Source organism: Pseudopodoces humilis, chromosome 2, assembly GCF_049639895.1.
Source record: "Pseudopodoces humilis isolate 2021_Gansu_Grassland_sample_001 chromosome 2, ASM4963989v1, whole genome shotgun sequence".
Lineage (NCBI taxonomy): Eukaryota > Metazoa > Chordata > Aves > Passeriformes > Paridae > Pseudopodoces > Pseudopodoces humilis.
Genome location: NC_142201.1, coordinates 87,980,780 through 88,005,878, shown reverse-complemented (window position 1 = coordinate 88,005,878; position 25,099 = coordinate 87,980,780). Strand labels below are relative to the sequence as shown.

Below are 25,099 nucleotides of genomic sequence, written 5' to 3'. Positions count from 1 at the left end.
GAGCCGGCGATTGGGCGAGGGGTCGGCGCGCGGCGCAGCCGCCGGGCGCTGATAGGCCCGTGGCGGGAAGGGGCGGGGCGAGCGCGGTTCGCGCGCGCTGTTTCGAGCGCCCCGGGCCGGGGCGGCTATGGCGGCGGCCCGGAAGTTCCACCTGCCCCTCGCTCCCGCCGATCTGCTGCGGGATGGCGGCCCCGGGCGCTACGTGGTGCAGGAGGTGCTGCCCACCCGCGAGCTGCCGCCCGCACTGGCAGGTAAGGTGTTCCCATACCCCTTTCCCTGTCGGCCCGGTCCTGCCGCCGACTCACGGCCATCTCTCCCCGCCTCTCTCCGTGTTTTGCCGCAGCTTTCCGGGCCGCCTTCCGTGCGCAGGGCGCGCTGGCCGTGCTGCAGCACTTCGACTGCGTGTACAGCGTGCTGCAGTGAGTACGGGGCAGGGACAGGGAGCAGGGGCGGGCGCTCGCCCCTCTGCCAGGAGCTCTTTGCTCGCCACCCTTACGCCCTGTGTTTGTCCCGCAGCCACTTCCGAACCGTGGGCACGGCTGTCAAGGAGGATGCCCTGGAGCTGATGATGCACGGTGGGTACCCGCTGTTTCCGGCCGACGCAGCACTAAAGGAGAGGTTGTTTTCCCTTGGCAGCTCCGTGATGATATAAAGGCTAATGTGACTCGGCCAGCTGGGCTGCACCCTCAGCCCACTCCTGTCATACGGGTCTGTAATCTTGGTGGACAGTGCTGAGTTGTGCGTGTTCGCTGTAAGGGCAGACCGACAGAAAATCCTCTTGCCCTTGTCCCTGGAAAATACATCTGTGGGACGAATCAGCTCAGAGTGAGTGTTTCTCTGAGCTGAGGAGGGCTGTGGGGATAGGACAAGACAGCATGCCCCAGGCCTGGGTTGCAGGGGGCAGCCCACGTTACAGCTGGTGAGATGTGAGCACACATCTTTGGTAATCTGATGACTGCTCTAAGTCTCCCAAAGAGAGGATGGCTGAGGGACCTGGCAAGGAGTGCTCATGACTTTCTGCTTCTCCTCAGTGGTGTCCCATCATTCCAATGAACTTCCTAATATCTTGAGCAACTCTGGGCTGAGCCATGCCGACCGCGCTGCTCACCTCAATGCTCTTAAGATGAGCTGCTATTTGCTGACGGGCCTGATGGATGCCTTTGAAATGGAAACCTGCAAGAACAGTTGTTTGGAGGCAGATCCTGGTAGGAAGGTAGGTGAAGGAACTGGGGGAAAGATGATAAAAGAATAAAATTTTAAGCTTGCTGAACTCCGTACTATCTATCAGATTTTATAGCTGAATTTATATAAATGTAATGCTAGCAAGAGCAGTGGATAATGTGGAGCACTGGTGCTTCTGTGAAACTGCATGGAAAGCAGCCAAAGGGTCAGTCATGTGTCTAAACATCAGCAGGGACTTGGACACCCAGACTTTTCTATTTCATTCTTCAGTTTCTGGCTAGGGCTTAGTTTGCCAGTATTTTCTCAAGATTTCCTTTCTGTGGGTAGAGATGGTGGCAGTGGGTGCAGGTATAATCCTTAAACCACACAAAGCACTGGTGCTGCCCTGAGCTGAGGGAGAAGAATTAGGGGGAAAATGTCCCCTGTGGTCTCACACATCTCACTGTGTGTCTCTTAATGCTGTAGAATTTAACAGACTTCTTATATTTTGAAGGAGGCAGGGTAGTGATGGGGTTTTGTGAAGCTGCTGATGTATCTCACCATATAATCTCCTTTCTAGAACAGGAAGAACCATGCCAAGACTTCTGGATCCTCGTGGGAAGAGGAGAGGGAGCCGCTTTTACGGCTGCTTACACAGCTGCTGCAGCTGGATCTCTGTCAGCTTTGGGGTGGTTTAGCAGTGGAAGAAGAGTTTTTCAGGTATGAATTGGAGTGGGTGTATTTGTGGAATGAGTGACTGGTTCTGAGGAATAAAAAGTTAAACAATAGATTTATCAATGAGATTGTATTGCAGCCCACTGGGGTGCAGATCATTGGGAAACTGAGAAAACAGCTTGAGGCAAAACCATTGTGTGTAGGAACTGCTTCCTCTCCTCACACAGGCCACAAAAATTCAGATGTTTGCTAATTTTCAGAGGACATTGTAGAATCACTCAGGCAGAAACATGTGGTGTGCTAGAATGATGTTTGTAATAGTGAAGTTTGCTGTCTCTCTTCTGTGGTTTTAGCTTAATGACAGGAAGCTGCTACCGTATCCTGGAGAATCCAAGTATCGGCCTTCAGAGGTATCGTGTCACTCGGGAGGCTGTGACACATCTGCTTGCTGCAGCTCTGGTTCACTGTGACCACATGTTCAGTGAGTTCCTGCTCTTCTGCCTTCTTCCTGAAGCCATTGCCAGTTACTTTCCCTGACCTCTTTCTTCCTTCTCACATGTGAAAGGTGCCACTCTGAAGATCACACAGATGTTGCAGCACTTTGAACATGTAGCCCCAGTGTTTGCACAGGCTGTGAGCCTCTGGGCTAAAGAGTATGGTCTGAAAAGCCTGGTGGGTGAATTGCTAAGGTGAGAGAAATATCTGAAGCCTCGTCCTTCTATCCCTAGCCATCCTGAGGCACCCCATTCCTTGTTTCATCTTTCTGTGCAGGGAAATTGGACAGAAATGTCCCCAGGATTTGGCTCGTGAGGCTTCTGGAGTCAAGGGTTATGCTACTTTCATAAGTGAACTGGCTGAACAGATTCCAACTCTGGTGCTCTCCAACATGAGTGTTCTCCTGCCTCATTTGGATGGGGAGGTATGTTTCTGCAAAATCACCCATCCAGAAAAGTCAAATGGTAGAGATGCTGCTATCCAGTTTTTCTGTCTGGAAGCAGAACCTGTTTTGCAGAGTCCAAGTATCCAAAACCTGTTCTGTTGGAATAGGTTCTGCCCTTACCTAAAAGATGCAAAGGGAACAGAAACCATGACATCTACTGTCTGGTTGTCACTGTCAGATGGCAGAGAACAGGAGACTGCCTACTCATCTGAGGTCCCTGCTGTTGTCCCTTGTTCTTCAGCGCTTCATGAGTTTGTCACTGTGTTACCTTTTCTTTACCTGTTGTAAGTGTTTCTCATGTCAGTTCTTGGCTTCTATGAATTTACGTGGATAGCAGGGTTTGGGTTGGAAGGGACATTAACACCTCTGCCATGGCTAGGGACACCCTCGACTAAGCCAGGTGGCTCAAAGCCCCATCCAGCCTTGAACAGTTCTAGGGATGGGGCATCCACAGCTTCTCTGGAAAACCTGTTCAAGTGTCTCACCACATTCTCAATAAAGAATTTCTTCCATATATCTAATCTAAACCTACCTTCGCTTTGAGGCCATTCTCTCTTGCCCTATCACTGCATGCCCTGGTAAAAAGTCCCTCTCCAGCTCTCTTATACCCCACTTTAGGTACTGGAAGGTGCCTTCCCAGAGCCTTCTCTTCTGCAGGCTGAACAAGACCAGCTCTCAGCCTGTCTTCATAGCAGAGGTTACTTTGTCTTGCAGGCACACTATGGTCACCCAAGCTTAATATATAATACAGCTGTATACATACTTACTAATTAATACTGAAAAAAATCACTTAGGGCTGAAGCCTGGGATTTGGAAGGCCCAAACTCTGAGTATATCAAGTAATGTCTTTTAGTCTGTTCTTAGTTCAACAACTCCTGTCTTGGCAGAGTTACATGATGCGAAATGCCATTCTGGCAGCTATGGCAGAAGTGCTGGTGCAGGTGCTGAACGGTGACCAGCTGGAGGAAGCTGCCCGTGGTACTCGAGACAAGTTCCTGGATATACTGCAGGCCCACGTGTGTGACGTCCATAGCTTTGTTCGCAGCCGCGTGCTGCAGCTCTTCACCCGCATTGTTCAGTGCAAGGCAAGTTTCTGCTGGGCAAATGGTGTTGCCTCAGTCATCTCTTCCCAGCTTGATTCTGAGGGAATTTCTGCCACCCTGCTTTTTGTTTGCAGAGACTGAAGTTTTAACTGAGAAAAGTGTTGTCCTTGTGTGCTGTGGTGTCTGAAATGTCTTCCAAAAGACCAAAGATCCCAGAAAAGGGGGAACTGGGAGATGGAAATGAAATGTTGTTCATTCTTACCAGGACAAACTAGAAAAAAGATCATAGCATACAGCCTCTTTTCACACACTGGTATAGGAAAACATCACAATTACCAGATACACCAAAACTCAACAGGATCCTGCACAACCTAAATCCTTGTTTTCAGAGGCTGGACCAGAATATATCCAGAGATCTTTTGAGCCCTAGACTTTTCTGTAAATCTATAATCTGTGCTTTTTAGTACATGAATATGTCTGCAGTAAACTTTTCCCAAGTCTCTGAGCCTTCTTGATAATTTTATCTGTGCTCTTGTGTTCTAGGCCCTGCCTTTGACTCAGTTTCAATCTGCGGTGTCCCTGGCTGTGGGGCGGCTCCAAGACAAGTCTGTCATAGTGGTTAAAAATGCGATCCAGCTCCTGGCTGCATTTTTGTCCAACAATCCCTTCTCCAGCAAGGTAAATCCAATTAATATGGTGGATATGTTAGATGTCTGCTTGCAGGCTAAATATCTGCAGTGTGCTATAGCCAGGGCAGTAGCATTTCTGTGACTTGTGGGAGGAACAATGTAGCCTTTGACTGCAGGTGGCAGCTTTCTGGTCTTCCCAGGTTCAGATTTTGAGTTCTTGGACTCATCCCTCTCTTGGTGAAATTCATAGCTATGCTGAAGACCAGGAGGGATGTGATTGAGGTAAAAACCTACAGCAGTTTGAGTCCACTGTGAGGTTTCTCTCCTTAGGATCAGAATTAGTTCTTTAGAATACTCTTCATGGGTCTGCAGCTTTTTGTGTTTAGCTGCACCTTCTCCTGAGGTTCTGAGCCTTAGACTGGCAACTTAGGGCAGTTGTCATTCTAGGACTGGGCCAGAGTCTACTATTCCAGTTTCCAAATTAGCATAGATTAGTTAGCTGTTGGGATTAACAACTAAAGCAGGGAGTGGAAGAGAGAGAATAATTCTGGCATTTCAGGAAAACGAGGATAACTAACATATTTCTTCTTTTCCTGACATCTTCAGCTAAGCTGTACTGACTTGGAGGAGCCACTGAAGAAAGAAGTGCAGAAACTGAAAGAAATGAGAGATCGTAGCAGACCCACAGCAGGTAATTTCCTTTCTTTTTCTTTCCACTTTTTAGGACAGTTCAAAATTTACTTTTCCTCAAATTTGCTCCCAGGTTGTCACAGCTTTTGTCTCAGATCCTACCTGTGTGAGATGGTGAGATCAGATAAAGGGGATTAAACTCACAACAGTTTTCCTTGTGGTGGTGTTATAAAAGGACCATATTAATATCCTTGTCTAAATCAACAGTCCTTTAGCTATATATCCTGTAAGTAAGAACTGAAAACTGAAGTAGAAAAGAGAAAGCTGGGAGGGTGTTTAAATCTACGAACACCCTCCCAGCTTTCTCTTTTCTACCACTCAAGGACTGCTTGAATCATGAGTTTGGTCAGATATTATTTAAACTTGATTTGTAGGCAGCACCAAAATTCAAGGCTAGAGAAATGATGGTTCTCTTACTCGTCTTTTTTTTTCTGCCTTCAGTAGTTTTTGTTTTGGTTTTGTTTGGTTTAGGGTTTTTTTGTTGCTTAGGTTTTTTGTTTGTTTTCCTGGTTTGGTTTGGGTTGTGGTTTTTTTGTATGTCACAGTTCTTGTCTTATTACTGGAGTCTAGGTGGGATCAGCCATGACAATAGTGCCTGCCTAGGGAGGAGGTAGAGGTAGAGGAGGTAGAATCTCTAAGTTCCAGATGAGTTTTTCCTTCCCATTAAAGGTGTCACCTGAGTCTGTGTTCTTCATTCCCTCTGATTTTTAAGTAGCTCCCATGATTGCCCCAGAGGAAGAGTGGGAAGCGATGCTGCCAGAAGTTAGGGCTGCCACACAGCAGCTCTTTCAACCACTGCAGGAAGAGGAAGAGGAGGTGTTGGAAGTTGAAGAATCAGTGGAAAGGACAGTGGAGCAAATCACCGGGCTGTTGAAGAGGCTGAATTACAAGTAAGAAGTCTCTGCAGTTTGACACTGTTTATCCCAAGGAGTGATTTCCAGTAACGTTACTCTGTAGGAAAAGATTGATGTGGGCACCCAGCACAAGATGCTGGTAGGAGCTGCTTTCTCAGGTGTTCAGGGCAAAGCTGGATGGCTTCCCTTATGTTCTGCTCTGATGTGTTGCTGATACTCTCTTGGGCAATGTCATTGTCCAGGAGCGCCGCCCACCTTACGCAGAAGGCCCTGTGTCGCTTCCAGGGAACGGAACCTTTCATTGGCGCTGGGGAGGAAAACGAGGAGGCAACAATCCTGAGTGTTCTGAAGAGACTTTACACAGGTAACTGTATGATTCTGTCTGTTCCCTAAGTGCAAGATAATGCCAGAGCCAGATTAAAACCCTCTGGAATGCTCTGCCCCTCTGACCTGTGGGGCTCAGTCTGTGTGTACTTGACATCTCCTAGAGCTGCAGCATCTCTGCATTGTTTGTTCATCTAGTACCTTGGCATTTTAGCTGGATCATATTGATCTTAATTTCTGGTTGGATCAGTTCCATGGTCCCAGTAAAAGTGCATTTCTGTGCTTTAACTCACATAATATCTGAGGGGAGTGAAGCCAGTGTTACCACTCCCACCTTTCTGCCCTGTGTGAATTTGTCAGGAGTTCTGCTTCCTGATCAGGTGGCACATAATGCTTGCCCTTAGCAGGCTTGACCAGGTATCTGGTTCAAACAAAGTCTTGGTTATCTGGGGCCTGAGCCTCTGGGTGTATTTTCAAGACTTCACGTACTTTATGTTTGGTGTTTGTTTCAGTGTAAGGTTGCTTAGCCAATCACGTTGAGCATATTTCTGTTGGAAGTCTATTGTCTAAAAATATTAACTTGGTGAATTCTCCACACTTCCACAAACTTTGCTAGGGAGTAGTGTTTGCCTAACTCCCTGATTGTCTTTTATGGCCCTCATCTGTTGGTAATTATCAAGTTCAGATTAACCCCATCAGCATTTTAATGGAGTATACCCCAACAGGACCATGGCTTTCTGTATCCTTATACCAAGCTGGCATCTTTCTGGAGCATCACACTGTAGTACTGGAACTTGCTCTACAGCATGCTGAGATTTTGTAGCTAGGTCTGATGGCAGAATTTGGATTTTTGTATCCTGGCTCTTGGAAGGTGGCACTGTGGGATGGGGAGAGGAGGGTAAAAATGCCCTGAACCATGCCTGTTTTTCTTGTATCTTCAGTACTGCTCACAAACAAGTGTGCTGTGTAGGTTCATGCCCAGGTGAGAACAGTGAGGATCCCCCCTGTGACAACAGCAGTGATAAGATTGAAGAAGTTGTACAGGAAGAGCAGCCTCAAACAGAGCTGGTCAAACAGGAGATGTTGGTGCAGTACCTGCAAGATGCTTACAACTTCTCAGTGAAAATCACAGAAGCTCTGAACCTGATCAGCAAGATGATGTATGAAACCTCTGTCTCAGGTATGTGAAATAACCATGGGGCCTGTTTTTTTCCCATTCAGCATGTCTAGATCTTTCCTTGCTTGAGTGAAGATGCTGGACTGGTAGAGCTCCAGGAGAAGGAGAAAAGACTGAAGGAGCTGCTCTTCATTGAGCAGATGTCAAAGACAGTTCCAAGATATTGGAAAAGCAAGCACCATCTAAATGAGTGTCATGAAGGGGTTGGATAGGGCATGAACAAGCTTTTTAGAAATCAGTTTTTTTAAATAGCAAGGTGGAAAAAGTTTGAGGTCTTTTCTATATGTTTAAAAGTTGTTTTTAAAAACATATGAAATGAAATGTATTTGAACGTTTTGAAATTAAAAAAAGCTAGGTGATCAAAGTGAGTTCACTTGTCGAAGCTACCCTGCCTCCTGTGGGGAGGGATGGATGTTCATCATCTCAGCTGAGGTTCTCCCAAAGTATGCCTGGCCAGTGAAGCTGGGTTTGGTTATGTGCTCAGTGCCCTGACACAGCTTCAGCTGTTATGCTGGCCACAAGAGGGGAGCTAAGCAGCTGGTCTCATCTAACTCACCTTTCCTCAAACTTCATTCTCTAGTTAAACATGAGCCTGATCAACAGGTTCTGTGGCCTGGTCCTCTTCAGTGCTCAGCAGAGAAAGGTAGTGATCGGAAGGCCTTTGAGTTATTTCAGCTGTTCATATTTAATATTAGAACTAGTATAATCACTTAAGACTTTTTTGTAGTGTTTATCAGAAATTGGAATTTCCAGGGGATGAGGGGCACATCTCCCACTCCCATCCTCTCCAGCTCATCCACTTGCACAGATCTGGGGTATGGATAGGTGTGGGCACTGCAGTGCCCCAGACTTCATGCAAACACTTCTGAGGCTTCATGTCTGTTGAGGGCTCACGGTACTTGCAATAAAGCTTGTGGGCTTCCCCAGCAAGGTTTGGTGTCATTAGCTATTTGCACACATGAAAATGAACTCCTGGGTTCAGTGTCTTTACAGGTCCTTTGAAGTTCAAGGCCAAGAAATTGCCCTACTTGGTACTTAAACACCTGGGGGTTGTTTGTGGAGGTGGTTTTTTAATGGATGCATGAATTTTAATAACTCTTCACCTCCCTGTTGTCCTGTGCTGTAGTATAAGGAAGGCAAATTCAGTGTCTGAAGAGCCTAAGGTATTTTGAGACATTGTCTCCTTTTGGAGAGAGTATGCTGCTGGGTAAGGGACTGGTGCTAAGGGATGTGTGTGCTCAGATTTAGCCTTCTTTTAATTAAAGATTTAATATTTGAATATTTAATTTTTTATTTTTTTTCTGTTGTAAATTTATGTGTTCTGGTATGACTAGGGGCAGGGAAAGCATACCAGCTCTTAATTCTGATTTTTAAGGGCTTGTACAGGTGAAAGCTTTTAATCAGAGGTCAGACTCTATGAACTGTTTATTGGATAACTCCTCCGATCACTGCTGTGGATGTCTTGTGATGCTGTCTATTTTAATAGCGTTTGGGTTTTTTTGTCTTATGAGAAGACTGGGCAGAATATTTCAGGAGTAATGATGCTGGAACCAAACACAGTATTCCTTACCCCATTTGTACATCAAATAGCTTAGTTCCTCTAGTTATAGCATTGCACTAGGGCTCACATTCAGCTGTCTGCTATGACTATGAGATCGTTTTTCCCAAAGGTACTGTTTGCCAGAAGAGAATTTTGTTCTTTCTCAAAGACAATCTCTGTGCTCTTCCCATAACCGTATCCCATTGGATTTAGCTGTAATAGTGTTAATTTGTGTCTCTTTTCTGGGACATCTCCATCTTTGTACTAGTGATCCCATTCTGACTCAAGCCCTCTGCAGACAGTAGCAGTGATCTCTAGATGATTGTAGAGCTTGCTGTGAGATGAGTTCTCCTATGAATTTGTTTTAATGGCCTCTCTAATGGAACTGGGGAAGAACTGCACTATCACAACTGTTCTCTTTGCAGTGGTGCAGGAAGCCATTGAGTTCTTCGTGACAGTCTCACAGTTTGGTGTGCCCCAGGCACTGCTTGGAGTCCGCAGGATGCTGCCCCTCATATGGTCAAAGGAGCCTGGAATTAAGGAGGCCGTGCTGAATGCCTACAGACAGCTCTACCTGAGCCCCAGCGAGGATTCAGAGAGGTGTGGATCTTCCTAATCAGATTGCTTTTTTTTCCTTTCCCTCCCCCCATCCCCTTTCTGCTGTTGCAAATGGGGTATGGACAGGAAAAGAACTGAGAGTTGCCATGCTTCATGCTGAGCTGAAATGTTATTATCTGAGTATCCCAGTCTTCCTGCAGGACCTGAGAGCTGAGTTTCTGCTCTTGGTTTGTCATAGAGCTCATGTGTAGGAAATTAATACAGCAAAACTCTGTGAGACCCTGTGAAGCAGATGCTGAGAATTACTTGAAGTTAAATTGATGTCAGGCACTAATATTTATTGTTCTCATAAATTTTCATACAAAGCATTGCCTAAATAGTCTGGGTAGGGTCCCTATCTGATAGGGAACAAGAAGTGCTAATTATGAATGTTTCTCTTGCCATCAAGGTTTTTGATTTGCAGTAGTGAATTTCAGCCCATTACGAGTCAACTGTTGATATGGAGTCATGTCCAGGAGTCTTATATACTTCACTCTTTGTGGGCAAAGCTGTTAGCCAATGTCAGTTGTCCCATTTTGAGTTTCTTATAACTGTAGTTGTTCATCCTGCTGGGATAATAAGAGAAGCAGTGTGGTCTGAAGTTGAAACTGTATTTCTGTTACCAAAGCTCAGGTTTTCTTTGCTGACAAGTCATACATACTGTGGCCTTGGTCACGTGTAGGCATTCTACTTCTGATGTACACAACACATTCCCCATTTCTTTATCCTTCACACTATACTATAAGCTCTTATTTGGGTGCTTTCACATGTATTCCTATTTTTATTTCAGTCAGACCAATCTTAAATATTTTTCTAACGATTTCTACGTGTCTTAGATGGGAGGATATTAAAGGGTCTTTGTCGCTTATCCTTCTTGAGAATTTGGTGGTGGGAGCTGGCTACCACATGCAAACTTGCTTCTACCATACTGTATATGGGTACCATACTGTATATATATAGAGACACAGAGCTGTGTCTCTTCTCTGCTGTGGCACTTGCCCTTTTTTTAATGCTTTACTTGTAAATTCTCTTGGATACTAGTGCAATAAGGTAAGTATGATCTCTGGTGAGATGCACCATAACTCACCTTCATTTGTACCATTAGGGCAGTAAAGATCACCTGCTGCTTCTTATTCCTTCCTGATAATATTGCCTGGAGACAGCATTTCTACAGTTTGTGCTCCATCCTCATTTGTTCATAGAGAGATTTTCAGTTTCTAGGGAATTGTACTTTGACTTGTGGTTGAGATTAAACTGGGAAGTGGCTGCTTAGTGCCTCTGATTGGATCTTTGAGCACCAGAAGGAGCACCAGTGTGCAAGGCAATGGACTTTTAAGCCCACATCATGGTCATTGGCACTTGAGTTCGGTGACTTTGAGAACTCAAGCTTGTTGTGTGAGTTTTCCAGATCCTGTGGATCATCTCTGTTATCCAACAGATGTTTTCAGCTCTTTCAGTAGGGCAGTAATTGCTTTTTCTTTACCTTTTATTTTTTTTATTGTTATTTTTCTCGTTTCAAAGGGCAAAAGCACAGGCCCTGGTGCATTCTCTCTCTCTCATCATGGTGGATGCGTCACTGGGAACAATACAGTGCTTAGAGGAAATAGTGAGTATTTGCCTTGCCTGGGTTTGGATTGTGTATCTGTTTTATTAAAATGGTAGTCATTGCAGATTATATCTTTACTTTGAAGTTCATTCTCCTTTGCCTCTCTCTAATTTTTTAATTGAATTCCTTTTGCAGATCTCAGAGTTTGTGCAGAAAGATGAAATAAAGCCTGCTGTGACCCAGCTGCTTTGGGAGCGATTCACAGAAAAATCTCCATGCTCGTCGCTCGAACGCCGCGCTGCTGTGATGCTGCTGGGGATGATGGCACGGTGAGCCTGGGGCCAGGTCGAAGCTTATGAGTGGAAGGATGTACAGGGAGTCAATTTTTATTGAAGAACTGTGGGTGCTGCATCAGCTGACTCTCTGGCTGTAGCTTCAAAAATAGAAACCCTATCATGGGGTAATGAAGCCTGGAACTAAACGTAGTTGTGCTAGATCCCACCAGCGTGGCCTCTGAAGGATTATGATGAGATTATTTTCCTTGTGTGAATGCCCATCCTTCCCAGAGTTTAGAGTGTCACAACTCTGCAGCTTTGTCTGTGTTTGGATAAGAACAGTGAGAAGCTGCTGAGTAGAGATGTCTGGGGCCTTTAGCATGAAGAAAAATGAATGTTTCACTTTCTGGGGGCAAAAAAAATAAATATCTGCACTAAAAGGTTTTCACTTCCTCAGTTTATCAGCCCAGTAACCCTTTGGCATTCAGCTTACCTGCTCTTCTTGCTGTTCTTACTTCAATCCTTCCTATGTCAGGAACAGGCCTGCATAATGGTGATCCTAAAGTTCTTTCACAGGCAGAAAGGGGAATGGGTGGGTGTGGATTAGGGATTGGCTTTTTTTGGATAATGTTGGTTTGGTTTGGTTTGTTTCCCACAGTAGGAGAAGGAATGGTATATGTCACAAGTCCTGAGCTCCTGGACTCTTTCTTACTTTCCAACATTTTTGTTTTTCTTACCCCTGTAAGTTTTTGTCCTTTCTGATAGGAAAGAAGAGCCAAGAATCTTCTTTCTTTACAAAGAGGCTGTGCCCACTGTTGATCATTTTGGAGAAACTCATCTCCTAGTGGAGAGTGGATTACACTGGCTTCTGTGGAGTATTGCTTGCTGCTCCTCTAGCTGTATCTCAAGTCATTTGGATGGGTTTTATTTTTTTCCCTTCTTATTCAAACCACTCCCTTCCACAAGGCACAAGGAGTATTTCTCTTGGTTACCCATGCTTCTGTAAACTTTCAGCAGCACCTCTTGTGATGTCCCCATCCGTTCCATTCCACAGAGGGAAGCCAGAGATCATAGGTAGCAACCTGGACATTCTGGTGACAGTGGGGCTGTCTGAGAAGGCATGTGAAGATTATAGGCTGCCTCAAGAAGTATGCTATGTTATTTCCAAGCTTGCCAGTAACCCTAAGGTAAGGCTCTGAGTTTGTTCTTGAGGTCATCCAGAAACAAAGAAAGGGGGAAAATTGTTTGTGTGGAGGAAGAGAGAGGTAATTAATTTTTTACAGATTTTGAGATTAAGTAGGTTGAGTCCATTTAGCAGCACTGTCTGGAAAGCTTAGCACACATCAGTGAACATGTAATAAAAGAATTTTCATTAGGCAACAGGCTGAATTCAATTAGTAAAGAGTTCAGTGCACAAGAAAATATGTTTTCCTTTCAATTCTCTTCTTCAGACTCCCAATTCTAAACTGATTTGTGTTTTCTCAACCATGAAGCCCTTTACTCTACTGGTGTTTTCTGGTGGTGTGATTCTTTTGCCTTCCCTATTAATTGATATTCAGGAGTTGTCAGCTGTACAGCAGAATATAAAACATGAAAGTTTTCAAACCTGTCCATGTTGTACTTAGAACAACATGATAATGGCTTCTTTCCCTGGGAAACAATTTACACTTTTTTTTTTTTTAATGCATTTGGAAAAAAATCTGTTTTTTTGACTCAGTCATTTGGGGCATTTTGGTTCAGGAGTTCTATCACAAAGGCAGTCCTCCTTCACAGAGCAGTATCATTTTGTGACAGCCCCTTCCACAGGGGATGTTGCTACATGAACTTCATGAGTTAATGTATATCACAACATTCTTAAATGTTCTAAAGATGGCTATAATTCAATTTTTAGTTGACTTAAGTCTGCATTTACGCTTGTATGTGAAAAGGGATAAACTGAAAATATTTGACTGTCTGACTGGCAGTAGCTCTTCTCCCCCCACCCCTCCTCCCAACCAGAAGTTCAGTACAGAGAACAGGATTGTGGTGAAACAGGAATTCTTGTTCCTAGCTACTGAAAGCTGTTAAATCCTCAAGTAAATTCTGTTTTGTTCAAGTAAATATCCATCAGGCAGAAACAGGTGTGGTGGGATACCTCAGGTATTGTCATACTTGGTTTAGTAGTTCTCTAGGTTATCTTATTCCTAACCTAAAAGATTATGTAACTGATACAGAATGTGTGCAATAACCTAAGTGGGAGGTGGTCTTGGATCCAGACCTATCCTGTGTTATTTCCACTGATGGTATTTTGCTTTTAAACAAACCCATCTGGTTCTGGAGTACCAGAAGGCAAGTTGACTTGCTGTTGATGACTCTTAGATGCTCCAGAGGTTTCCTTTTTCATTTATTGCAGAGAGTGAGTAAATAATATCAGTTTTTAAATTAGTCCTTTTGACACTTCAAAAGAATTATTTTGGTTTAAGGTGAGGTGGTGGAACTGCCTGGGTTGGCCTGGGATCATCATTTGGCCAAGCTTTAAATCCACCCAGTGTAGTCACCGTGCTGTCACAAGTGACAGCAATGTCCCTGCTGCATGTTTAGCTGCAGAGCAGTACTGCATGTCCCTGGCATAGATTTGATTAACACTGCACACAGGAAGGTGAAGTACTGGGAAGGGCGTGGGGGGATCTTACATGCTGCTCCCATGGAAGTAACTCACCTGCTGTTTCTGCAGCCAGCACTGGAGAAGAGCAGTGCCCCTTTTCGACTGCCACAGAACCACATGCTCTTTGGTTGCCTGAGTGAGACTGTGAGTAAAGGTGAGCCCAGGTCAGCAGGAGGTTTGGAGGAGGTGGGGTTGGGCTGCAAGACCACCTGTGTTATCATTGGTATGTGTGAGTACATTGCTCCCTCTTTTCATCAGGCTTTGCCCAGCCAAGCACTCACTGGATCCCCTTCATGGAGGCAGCTGTAACACTCATCTACCAGCTGGCAGAAGGGGCAGAGGAGATCTGTGCTGACATCCTGCATGTGTGCAGTCAGCAAGCTCTGGAGAAGCTGCAGGATGCTGATGAGCAGAAAGCTGGTGAGGAAAAAAGCTGATGAAGGAAATCTGTACCTATGGTTTCCAGAGCTGCTTTGGGTGGCCTTGAGTAACTGCAGGAGGACAGAGCTGAGGGGCTGGTGGAAGTGTTGACACAGGAGGGCATGAGTGCTGTGAAGGAGTCTGTGGAGTGTGAAGATGGGTTATACAGTGAGACTTGGCACTAACTAATGGGGAAGAGGTCTAGATCAACACTGAACTGTGGTCATTTCTCTCCTTTAGATGCAGGGGATGCTCCGTGCGGAGTCTCTGATGGTGCTGGCAGTCTCCCCACATTCCTGCTGCTGCACCTGGTATCCCTTGTGGGACAGGTGGCACTGCAGCAGGTAGCATATTTGGAAGTGTCCGTGAGTACAGAGCTACGCAGACGTCGCGTCCTTAAAGAGGAGAAGACCAAGAAGCAATCTGACACAAGCATAAAGAAGCAGAGAGCCCAGGTTAGAACCAGGGGGGTTTTTTCCTATAGGCAGCTCTTCTAGTGTCCCAGCTACAGCAAACTTCTGGAGGATGCAATCCTGAGGTTGCATGAGGTACAGGGTGATGTGTGCTTCAGGAATAGAAACAGACACATACTGGTCAGGATTGACAGGGAGCACTGAGGTCCTTTAAAGACCCTATTCACTAAAACTCCCACACTGGTCTTGAGTTTTGAAGAGGAAGAGGGGAGGGAGTGAAAGATGATGTCCTGGCCATGTTTATCCTCTTGCTTTAGCCAAACATTCCCCTTTCACTCATCACCTTCTTTCTTATCAGTGCAATCTTTTGCAACTGACGCAGTAGTGGTGAAGAACATCCATTTGTGCCCTGAGTTCTGGAAAAAGGCTTCCTAGAACCCCAGTCCAGAAGATCTGAGAGTCCTATCCTCTGTTAGGTAGTAATGATCAAGGTTTAACCGTAGTCTTTCTAATGTGATTTGGATGCTACAAATGCCCTGTTTGGTTAGGTCTGCCTAGGACTGTTTTTCAGAGTGTAATGAGGCTGATTTTCCTGTGTAAGAATAGAGAAAAATGTTGTGTCCATCTAGGTATCCAGTCTCTATTAGATGCTTATACTGCTAAGTCTACAGAGAACTTTGTAGTTCATTCCTTTATCCACCTGCTTATCAGTATTGCTACCATTTTCCACACAGGAGGAGGTTATTATCAGATTTTAAAAAAAGTAGCAGTGGATACAGATTTGGTCCCCTTTGCAGTGCCCAATGCCCTTTCTTCCCTTGTGTTGCTTTTTATTTGCTGTAAGGTTTCCCATAGTCTTGCTTACAAAACCAGCAATTCAAAGGCTGCTTTGAGCTTCTTGCTATTAGTATTTGAATGTCCCTTAAGCCGTGTAGGTCTCACATACTGATGCTGGATGTCTCCTAGGTCTGTTTTATCTTGGTAGTGTCAGTTGTTTAAGCTTCCTTTACGTTCTGGGCACCTCATTACAAGACAGACATGGAGATCCTGGACCAGGTCCAGTGGAAGGCAATAAAGATGATTAAGGGACTGGAGTATCTCTCTCAGAAGGAAAGTCTCAGGGAGCTGGGCCTCTTATAAGCCCTCTTATGAGAGGGGACCTCATCAATGTCTGTAAATATTTGAAAAGGGGGTGCCAAGACGATGAAGCCAGACTGTTCTTGGTGGTGCCAAGCACTAGGACATGAGGCAATGGGCAGAAACTGCTGCACAGGAAGTTCCACCTGAATATGAGAATGAACTTCTTTACTGTGGGGGTGACCAAGCACTAGAACAGGTTGCCCAGACAGGTTGTGGAGTTTCCCTCACTTGAGATACTCAAGAACCATCTGGACACAATCCTGTGCAATGTGTTCTCTAGGAAGACCCTGCTGGAGCAGGAAGGCTGGACCTGATGACTCACTGCAGTCCCTTCAAACCTGACTGTGGTCCTGGGATTGGTGTTCTGTAGCATGTGGACTGGCAAATCCCAGACCACCCTTCACAGCTTCATTCAGTTCTTTGGGGAAAATGTGTTATTACACTCTGTTCTGCACTTTAGTTGTGCAGCTGGTAAAATGCAATATACCTCACACCTGAGAGAAGAGAACCATGTGAAGAAAGAGGTTACTGTTGCCTGACATCTTTCTTACACTATCCTCTCTGCACAGAGCACAGGGAACGAGACCACTATGGAGGAGGAGCTGGGCCTTGTGGGAGCCACAGCTGATGACACCGAGGCCGAGCTCATCCGCAGTATTTGTGAGACAGAACTTCTAGACGGTAAGTGTGGCTGCCACCGAGGAATCCTGGCTGTCTGCCTGTGTGAAAGGGCAGGTACAGTGGGTAACAGGTCCTGAAGGAAGAAGGCTGTTTCCTTTGGAAGGAAACACTGTCATTTTCCATGGTGTCAGCTTCCATGTAGGCTGTCTCTTTCTTGGTTCTGCCTTTCTGGAGGTGGCTGTTCAGTGGTGAAAGTGAGTCAACTGGTAACTGTAGTTTGCAGTAGCTCTGGGATAATTTTTATTAGAGCAGGATGCACAAACAGTGCTCTCATGCTCACTGTCTTTCTCCCCACTCTCCAGGGAAGCACCTGTTCTCCGCCTTTGTCCCACTGGTGCTGAAGATCTGCAACAACCCTGGACTCTACAGTGACTCGGCGCTGTCAGCTGCCACAGCCCTCACTCTTGGCAAACTCTGCATGATCAGGTACTGCTGAGCCCTGCCAGAGTTCTTTTCCCTGTCTTCCCAGTACTAAAGCACAAGCAAATGCTGCAATTCCTTTCCCAAGGAAAGAACAAACACAAAAGAGCGTTCATAGATAGCGCTTTTTTTTAACTGTTTTTTTCCTCTGCTCTCTGAGAGATGGAATTTTGTTATCTATCCCTTCTTTCCTGTACCCTGTCTCGTTAGCTCTGAGTTCTGTGACTCCCACTTGCGTCTGCTGTTCACGATGATGGAGAAGTCCACCCTGCCTGATGTGAGGTCCAACCTCATTATTGCAGCAGGAGATCTAGCCATCCGCTTCCCCAACCAGGTGGAGCCTTGGACATCGCATCTCTATGCCAGGTAATGCCACACTCATTGCTGGGAGAGGACATGTGACAAAAACTCTATAGAAGGGTGACACTGGGTCTCCAGAAGGTGAGAATGACCCAAGAAAGCAAATTTGAAGATGCTGGTGCAGGGAGACAGAGCTTTGGGCTGTCACAAGTACCAATAACTCAGAGACACCCCCTTGCTGCTTTCTGCAGTAACTGTTTGCTCCTGTCAGGTTGCGGGACCCCTGCCCAAGTGTGAGGAAGACAGCTGGGCTGGTGATGACTCACCTCATCCTCAAAGACATGGTAAAGGTGAAGGGCCAAGTGAGTGAAATGGCAACTCTGCTCATAGACCCAGAGGAAGAAATCATGGGAGTGGCTCAGAACTTCTTCAGTGAACTCGCCAACAAGGCAAGTGGATGCTCAGGGACCTTATTTCACAAGAGCAGGGAAGGGCTGTTGGAGGCTGGATCAGTTACATGAGTCCTGGAGGAGGTTAGTTAATGGTGTAGAGCCATTGGTCTGTCTCTTTGTGGACTAAATAAGGGTGGTTAAAAGAAATTTTGCAATACAAGTTTTGCTTCATCGCTGCCTGATGTTGCTGAATTTGACCTCATCCATTCACACTGGAAGGCAGGCTCCAAACCACTGCATGTTCCCTTTGTTTTCTTGGGTATGCCCAGCACAGGGATAGGAAGGGTTTTCTGTAGCTCACCTTTAGGCCTTACAGCAGAATTCCCTGACCTTATGGCTCAGGCAGTGCACCTTTTCTGGAACCTGAGTTGTTCTTGGCTGTGGGACACTGAGGTACTTAAATTGTAGCAGTTTCTGCCCAAGCAGGTAAGAACAGGAGCAGTGTTACCCTCAGTATACTGTTTGTTCCATGTGCAGCCTCACATGGACACTTCAGTGTTTGAGATTTACTGCCTGAGAGGCTGCAGTGACACCAGGGCTTTTCTGTCTCACTTTGCTAAAGCAGAGCTGCCCACCTGACTGCACCGACTTCCTATATCTGCAGTGTGTATCACAAAGCTGTGGAAAAACAGTAGGAAAGAGAATGTGGATTTAACGTTTTTAGGCAAGGTGGGAAGCAGTTCCATGAAGGGCAGTTTCCTTTATCAGGAAGCTTTTTTTTGTTGGGTTGTGACAAGGTTGGAAGGCAAAGAAACTGTATCCAAGACTGCCAAAGAGCAGAGCTGGGGTGCAGTGTTCGGCTTGTTGGTTGGCTGAGTTTTTTCCCCCCAGCCAAACAGTCCTGGATAGGTTTATATGGCTGTGAACATCTTGTTTCAAACACTTGATACTTTCAGTCAGCAGATTTGGGGTGGAGAGAAAGGAGGTCGTTTTAAGTGGGCAGTTTATTTAGCTTGGCTCAAATCATCTTTTATAATTCTGTATCTCATGTAAAAACTTGTGTTCTGCACAGGGTAATGCTGTCTATAACCTGCTTCCAGACATCATCAGTCATCTCTCAGATCCTAACAGTGGCATAGAGGAGGAATCCTTCCACACTATTATGAGGTATTCTGAGGTTAAAAAAATCTCTTATTGCCAGGACCATGTTTATGCAAAGGGAATGTCATGTCAAAGGAAGAAAAACTACACTGACATGTACAAAATGCTTTTTCAGTTCTCTTTGATTAGACTTTTTCAGTCTGTACTGTAAATGGAGTCACACTGAGGGGAATTGATTTTAAAACCACATGGTTGGGGGTGAGGAGAGACTCTACAAAGAGTTGCGACTAACTCAAAATTACTTTCCCTCTAGAAAAGGAAAATAGTTGGTTTTACGCATGGGAACATGGATATGCAACATGAAAACACAACAGGTTTTAAAGACTGCTGCCTTTGTAATTTTGGTGGCTACTGGAGTTTTGTAAGCAGTTTTAGTGAAGCTGTAATTGCAGTAACAGGTTTGGGTCTGGGATGGCTTTCTGGTGGTTTGTTTTGTGGGGCCTTTTTGTTGTTATTTGGTTTCAGTTTTTTTTCAAGAAAGCTTGACTGGAGTGTAGAGATATTAGAGTATTTCAATCTGAGGTTATTGGTTGCTCATAGACAGTACTAATAATGTTTTAACCACATGAGGGTTTTTTCTGAGTTGTTTGAATCTCTATGGATTATAGAGGGGGTGTTAGACAAAAGTATTGCTGTTGCTGAAGAGAAGAACAATAAAATCTCCTGTGAATTTTCAACTAGTCTTTCTATCTATGAGAATCCAGTGCACGTAGAAAGAGGGACAGGATTTTGCACAAGTAGGAATTACAAGACACAGGAAAGGTCTATTAGTGAGGGTGTAATTGAGACTAAAATTAATTTATGGTGGCAAAAGTAGATGGATTTTTGCTTCAGCTTTAATTAAGGAGGGTAATGTGAAATACTGGGAATTAGTGCTTGTGGCTCCTGACAGCACATGTAGAAGTGGAGGTTAATGTCTGAAGTGAAGCAAACCATCACAGGAAGACAGGAGGCAGCATGTAGAAAAATTCCAAATAATCTTGGAATTTTCAGTACTGTTTTTAATTAATATCAAACTGGAGGTGTTACCACAGACATGGAGCATAGTAAGTGTAGTAATTGCATTAAAGTGTGATTGGTGGGGTTACGACAGGTGTAAGATGGACTTTTGACTTCCAATAACATACAGGGAAAGAACTGGAGGTGTCTGGCAAATAAGAGGTGGTATTGATATAACAATGTAGACAGGTATCAAATTAGTGTAAAGAAAATTAATTTTAAAGACCTGATCATCAGTTAACACATCACATATCCTCTAAAAAGGGAAAGAAGGGAATTAGTAGTTGAAACTGAACTATTTTCCCACACAGCATTATATTAAATGCTTACATTGTGGAGAGGATCAGGTTTAACTTGGAAACCATGGTGGACAAAAGCACAGGCTAGGAATGAAGCAGTGCCTTATGCTCCAGGGATACTTACCAAACTGGAGAATGGGGAGGTGTAAAAAAGGGTGGTGGGGGGACCATCACTGTTAAAGGACTAACTTTGGAGAGTGAGTAATAAAATATAGTAATAAAAACTGAGATGAAAACTAGCAGAATAAAGTATAAGGTTGAATGCTTAGAAGTTGTTTAACATCTTCTGGCTGAAGTTAAAGGTGCATGCCACTTTCTGCTTTAGTGGCCCAGTTTTTTCTGGTAGAGGGAAGCATTGGCAGTGCTGGTGAGACCTTGCCTGAAGTGCTGCCACTGTTCTGGTCACTTAAGTTAAAGATGAATTGATGCTGGAACAAATGCAAAAGGAGGACTCTTGAGAATGCTGTGTCTGTTATGTATCTTAGAAAAGCAACTCGGTGTGCTGGTTGTAGACATAACAAAAACAGAACAAGGAAGTGTTTTAGAACAATTATATCAAGGCCAGTGGCAACCTGACTGAGCTTAAGTTGACAGAAATGTTGGTACAAGAAAAAGAGAGAGCAGCAGGACCTTCTTAATAAATAAAGTTATTCAGTGATTTCTAAGAGGACATAGTGCAAAATGCACAAGTGCTTAACTGTGCTAAAGTCCAGGTGTCCCTGTTCCTCAAGAAGCTAAGGAAAAATGGATCAGGTTAGCATTTAAGTTCTGTTAAGCTTTGTTCCTGTTTTTAGTGCAAAGTAGTGCTCACTTTTGCATTGATCCAAAATGCAACAACACACTTTCAGCAAATTAGTAGTGAAAAAGTCACAAGCATGGTTCTGAGGGGAGAAAATACTGCATGCCACAGTGCTCCCCTCAAGGTTTGCTTGGCGCACACAACTAGTCTATCAGTGCAACTTGTGAAGTGAGGATATTGTCTGGAGGAGCTGCATGCTCTTAAAACTGGATGGAAGGAGCAGATAAGAAGTCAGCACTGCTGCCTTTTCAGCACCCCTCCTACCTGAAATGGGGATTCCTCTGTGGGCTCTAATATTTTGCTTTTTTTTTTTTTTTTTCCCTTGCAGACATCTGTTCTCATATATTACAAAGGACAAACAAACAGAGAGCTTGGTGGAGAAACTTTGTCAGAGATTCCGGACTGCCAGGTGGGTTGCAATCCTGATTTTCCTGCCAAGTGCTTCTGCTTCTTGGGATTTTTCAGAAGAAATGAGCTTGTATGTGGTGGATGTAAAAGGTTCCCATTATATTCTTCATGTGCCAAAGTGACAATGCAATATCACTTGGTTTAAGTCCCCCTTTTTTTTTTAACTACCTTCTGCTAAAAATATATGAATACTTGTAAATTAAGGTTTCTGGTTTTACTATGCAGTGATTGACCCCCCCTCTTCCTTCTTTTTTCTAAGGAAAAAGTTTTGTGATAGTCTAGATCTGCATTATAGCTGAGCAAGGAGACATGCCACAAGTGGATTTTACACCTTTGTGATCCTTCTCCATGGGCTATTCCCTTGCAGCTCAGCTAGGAAATTAGTGTGTTCAGCTGAGAAGTTGGGATCCCTCCAGCAGTCCTGTCTGGGGTGATCTCAACTATCATGCTGATATAGGCCTGTCTTTGTTCTGTGTGCATGGGCTGCTCAGTACCAAGTCAATGCCTGGAACTCTGTTTTGGTTTTTTATTATTATTATTTTACCTAAGTGCTTGTGCCACTATACAATTCGGCTTTTGCTCTGCTCCATCTCCAAGATGTGCATGCCTTGCTTGTGCATGCAATTACAGAGTATAGAATGCAGGATCCATGCTGTGAATCTGGGATATCATTTTGCTTTCTGGGTTTTGGGGTTTTTTAGCTGCTTTTCCCCCATTCCCCAAACTATAATTTCACTGACCCAGGTGTACACTTTTTGTTTCCTTCCAAGAAGAATACTAACAGAAACTTATCTTCTTCCCTGTCATGTACTTCCAGTGAGATATCTTAATTTTAACTTCCACTGCCTTTGGTGTACCCTGGTTTCCTCCATTCCTGTGGTTTTCCTTCACCACTGTCGTGGCTTTGCCCTTGAGGTTTAAGCTGTCTGCTTATCTTGGCCATTTGTGCACAGTGCCTGGGCATGTGACCTGCTCAGCTGCCTCAGGGAGTTGCATATTTCCCAAAATATTTGGATTTTGTCTCCCGAGCAGGAGTGGAGAGTGGTCCCTCTCTCCAAAATTGCCTCCCAGGAGCACTGGTGAGCTCTTCACACCACATTTGTAAATAACCATCTGTGTATAAGTTGTGTCTCACCTTTAGTAGAATGTCCTGATATTTCTGTAGCACAAAGGTGATCGGTTTGGTGCACACTAGTGGTACTGCTAGAGCAATACTCTCACTCCAGGCTAAAACAGGAGCTTGTCAGAAGAGATTTTGCAGCCACCATCAACCTCCTCAGCATTTCTGGAGTTCTAAACACAGCAACTTGCCAGGTGTCATTCAGACTGTAAAAGTGGAAACACCTGGATGCTGCAGCTTTGTTCTCCATCTGTCTAGGTTTGAGCAGAGCATCCTGAGACAGCATGTGCTGGACAGACTTGAGGCCCTCACTCTGCATATATTAAAAATAGGGGCTTTGGCCTTGCTTTTCCTCTCCCATTCCATCACAGTGATATACATTAGTGATGTTAGTTTGTGCTTTTGTTTTTCTTTCCACTTTTGCTGGAATTTGAATGTAGTTCTTCTCTGATACAGCATTTGTTATTTGTTGACTTTATAACTTAATGAATATGACCTTCTTTATGTAACTAACCAGGAAGGGGAGAGAGAACATCAAATACAGCTTCTGCTTGAGATCATCTCAAACATGCAAAAATGAACATGGGGGGTTGTTATGTGGTTGAAATAAGGCCCTTCAAGAGGAGTCCTGACCTCGCTGAGTCTTGTCCTCCTGGTCAGCAATAACTTCTGATACTTTTCAAACAAGTGACTGTATTCTTTAGTAGTGGAGCCTTCATGTTTCCCTGACAGGCACTAAGTGTTGTGGAATAGAGTGGTTGTTGTGTGTGGTATGGCACAGCACCCTGCTGCTGGCCTGTAACAGAACAACCCAAATCTCACAGTTCTGCAGGGCACATGCAGGAAATGCTGGTAGTTCTGGGTGACATGTGCTCATCCTCACACACCCCTTTTTGTAGAAGCTAATGGTGATCTTTGTCTTTCCCAGGACTGAGCGTCAATATCGGGATCTGTCCCACTGCCTTGCTCTGCTTCCAGTCTCGGAACGGGGCCTTCACAAGCTGCAGGATAACTATGACTGCTTTGCAGACAAGCTCCAAGATACAGCTGTCTACAATTGTTTCCAAACTGTGCTGGCTCGATTCCGCAGAGCAGGCATCAAACCTGAGACTAAAGTAAGGGTGTGGGACAAGGGTCCAGGCCAGAAAAACAATTGCTTTTTACATACAGTGACTGGGAAGCCATGCAGTTTTTCATTCACAGCAGACTATTCTTCACCCCTAACAATTTATCAATTTATTTATTTAACTTGATGGCAATTCTGCTATGGATGTAATACTTCTCTCCCCTCATCTCTCTTAATTTTTCCCCCCTCCACTGCTGTTTTACATCTCCATCAGGCTCTAGCTGAAGAGCTGGAGCAGAAGCTGTCTGCCTCCCATAACCGAGGACTGGATTCAACAGAGACATGCCAGGATGGCAGTCAGACTCCCATGCCAGTGCCAGCCAAGCGGAAACCAATAGGAAGTACGTTCCTTTTTATGATATTCCTACCTTCTTGCAGTCCAGCAGAAACACCTAAGGATTCTTCCTTGTCCTTACAGACAGAAGTTTGTTGCCTTTCTCTATTTCTTTTCCCTTTTTCTTGACAGGTTCACGCCGCCAGCCTCTGAGCCCAGCCAACACGGATGACGATTTTGTCACACCCCCATCCCGCACCCTCCGAAAGCGTGCCCAGAAGCGCCATCCACGCAAAAAAAACATCATTACCTTCTCCAGCGATGAGGAGAACAATTCCGAGGATGGTAAGGCACTGCACAAAGTGCTCAAAGAGGGGAAGGACTACAGATTTGGCCCAACAGGGATGGGTCATGGGCTTCAGACCACTGTGGAGGTTGCCTGTAGATTTCTCTGCTCAAGGCAGTGAAGTGCTCATTACTGACACATTTTACTCTCTTTAGAGCTATCGGCACAATTGAGAGAGGAAGAAACCCCCACCAAAACAACTCCCATCACCAGATCTTCAGCCCGACGGCTGCGCTGAGGGAACCATCTGCCACTGCCTTTAACTAAAAATAAAACTCCCTTTATGCAACAGTCGCCTTCTCTTGTCTGAACTGGCCCATAATACAACAGTGCTTTAACTGAGGACAAAATGGATGTTAACACCAGGCTAAAGCAATTCCAACCCTTTCTTCTGATATCTCCACAAAGAAAGGAAGTGATGATGAACATAGTTGCCACTTGGACTGATTTTGCCCTGGCTTTGCAGATGAGAATAAGCTGCTCTTATTAAAATTTAAAAAAAAAAGAAAAATCTTTGGAAGAAAGTTTTTCTTAAGAAGACCACGAACTACCCACAGAGTACAAAACGCTCATTCCTTTCTCATTTTATATGTGCTTTATACTACACTATTCAGCTTTTAACACGGGACCAATGCAGTTGTACTGGGTTTAGGCCCTTTTATATTTCATCCTTTTTGATGCTCTTGTCCTGTAAAGCCAAGCAGGG

At 44.7% G+C, this 25,099-nt stretch overlaps 1 protein-coding gene and 1 non-coding gene across 3 annotated transcripts; both read left to right on the top strand.

The window, feature by feature from the left end:
- The first annotated feature begins 126 nt into the window (after nt 1–126).
- NCAPD2 (non-SMC condensin I complex subunit D2) lies at nt 127–24,819 on the top strand. Of its 2 annotated transcripts, none has more exons than XM_005523851.3 (31): nt 127–251; nt 344–419; nt 517–575; nt 1,032–1,213; nt 1,742–1,881; nt 2,190–2,317; nt 2,402–2,525; nt 2,608–2,755; nt 3,664–3,861; nt 4,363–4,497; nt 5,055–5,139; nt 5,854–6,028; nt 6,235–6,356; nt 7,287–7,496; nt 9,459–9,633; nt 11,152–11,236; nt 11,372–11,505; nt 12,506–12,638; nt 14,165–14,249; nt 14,354–14,515; nt 14,756–14,970; nt 16,638–16,749; nt 17,052–17,175; nt 17,380–17,535; nt 17,741–17,918; nt 18,934–19,028; nt 21,448–21,528; nt 23,576–23,762; nt 23,988–24,114; nt 24,240–24,392; nt 24,549–24,819. In XM_005523851.3, exons 1-31 carry the CDS (start codon nt 128–130, stop codon nt 24,629–24,631), a joined length of 4,191 nt encoding a protein of 1,396 aa, XP_005523908.3. In that variant the 5' UTR covers nt 127; the 3' UTR covers nt 24,632–24,819. The 2 variants fall into 2 exon arrangements, with proteins under 2 accessions (XP_005523908.3, XP_087907917.1); XM_088051791.1 differs by having other exon boundaries at nt 5,851–6,028.
- On the top strand, nt 636–957 carry LOC148184910 (small nucleolar RNA U85). Its single transcript, XR_015772087.1, has one exon. It is a non-coding gene; the product is annotated as a small nucleolar RNA U85 (small nucleolar RNA).
- Nucleotides 24,820–25,099: the final 280 nt, after the last annotated feature.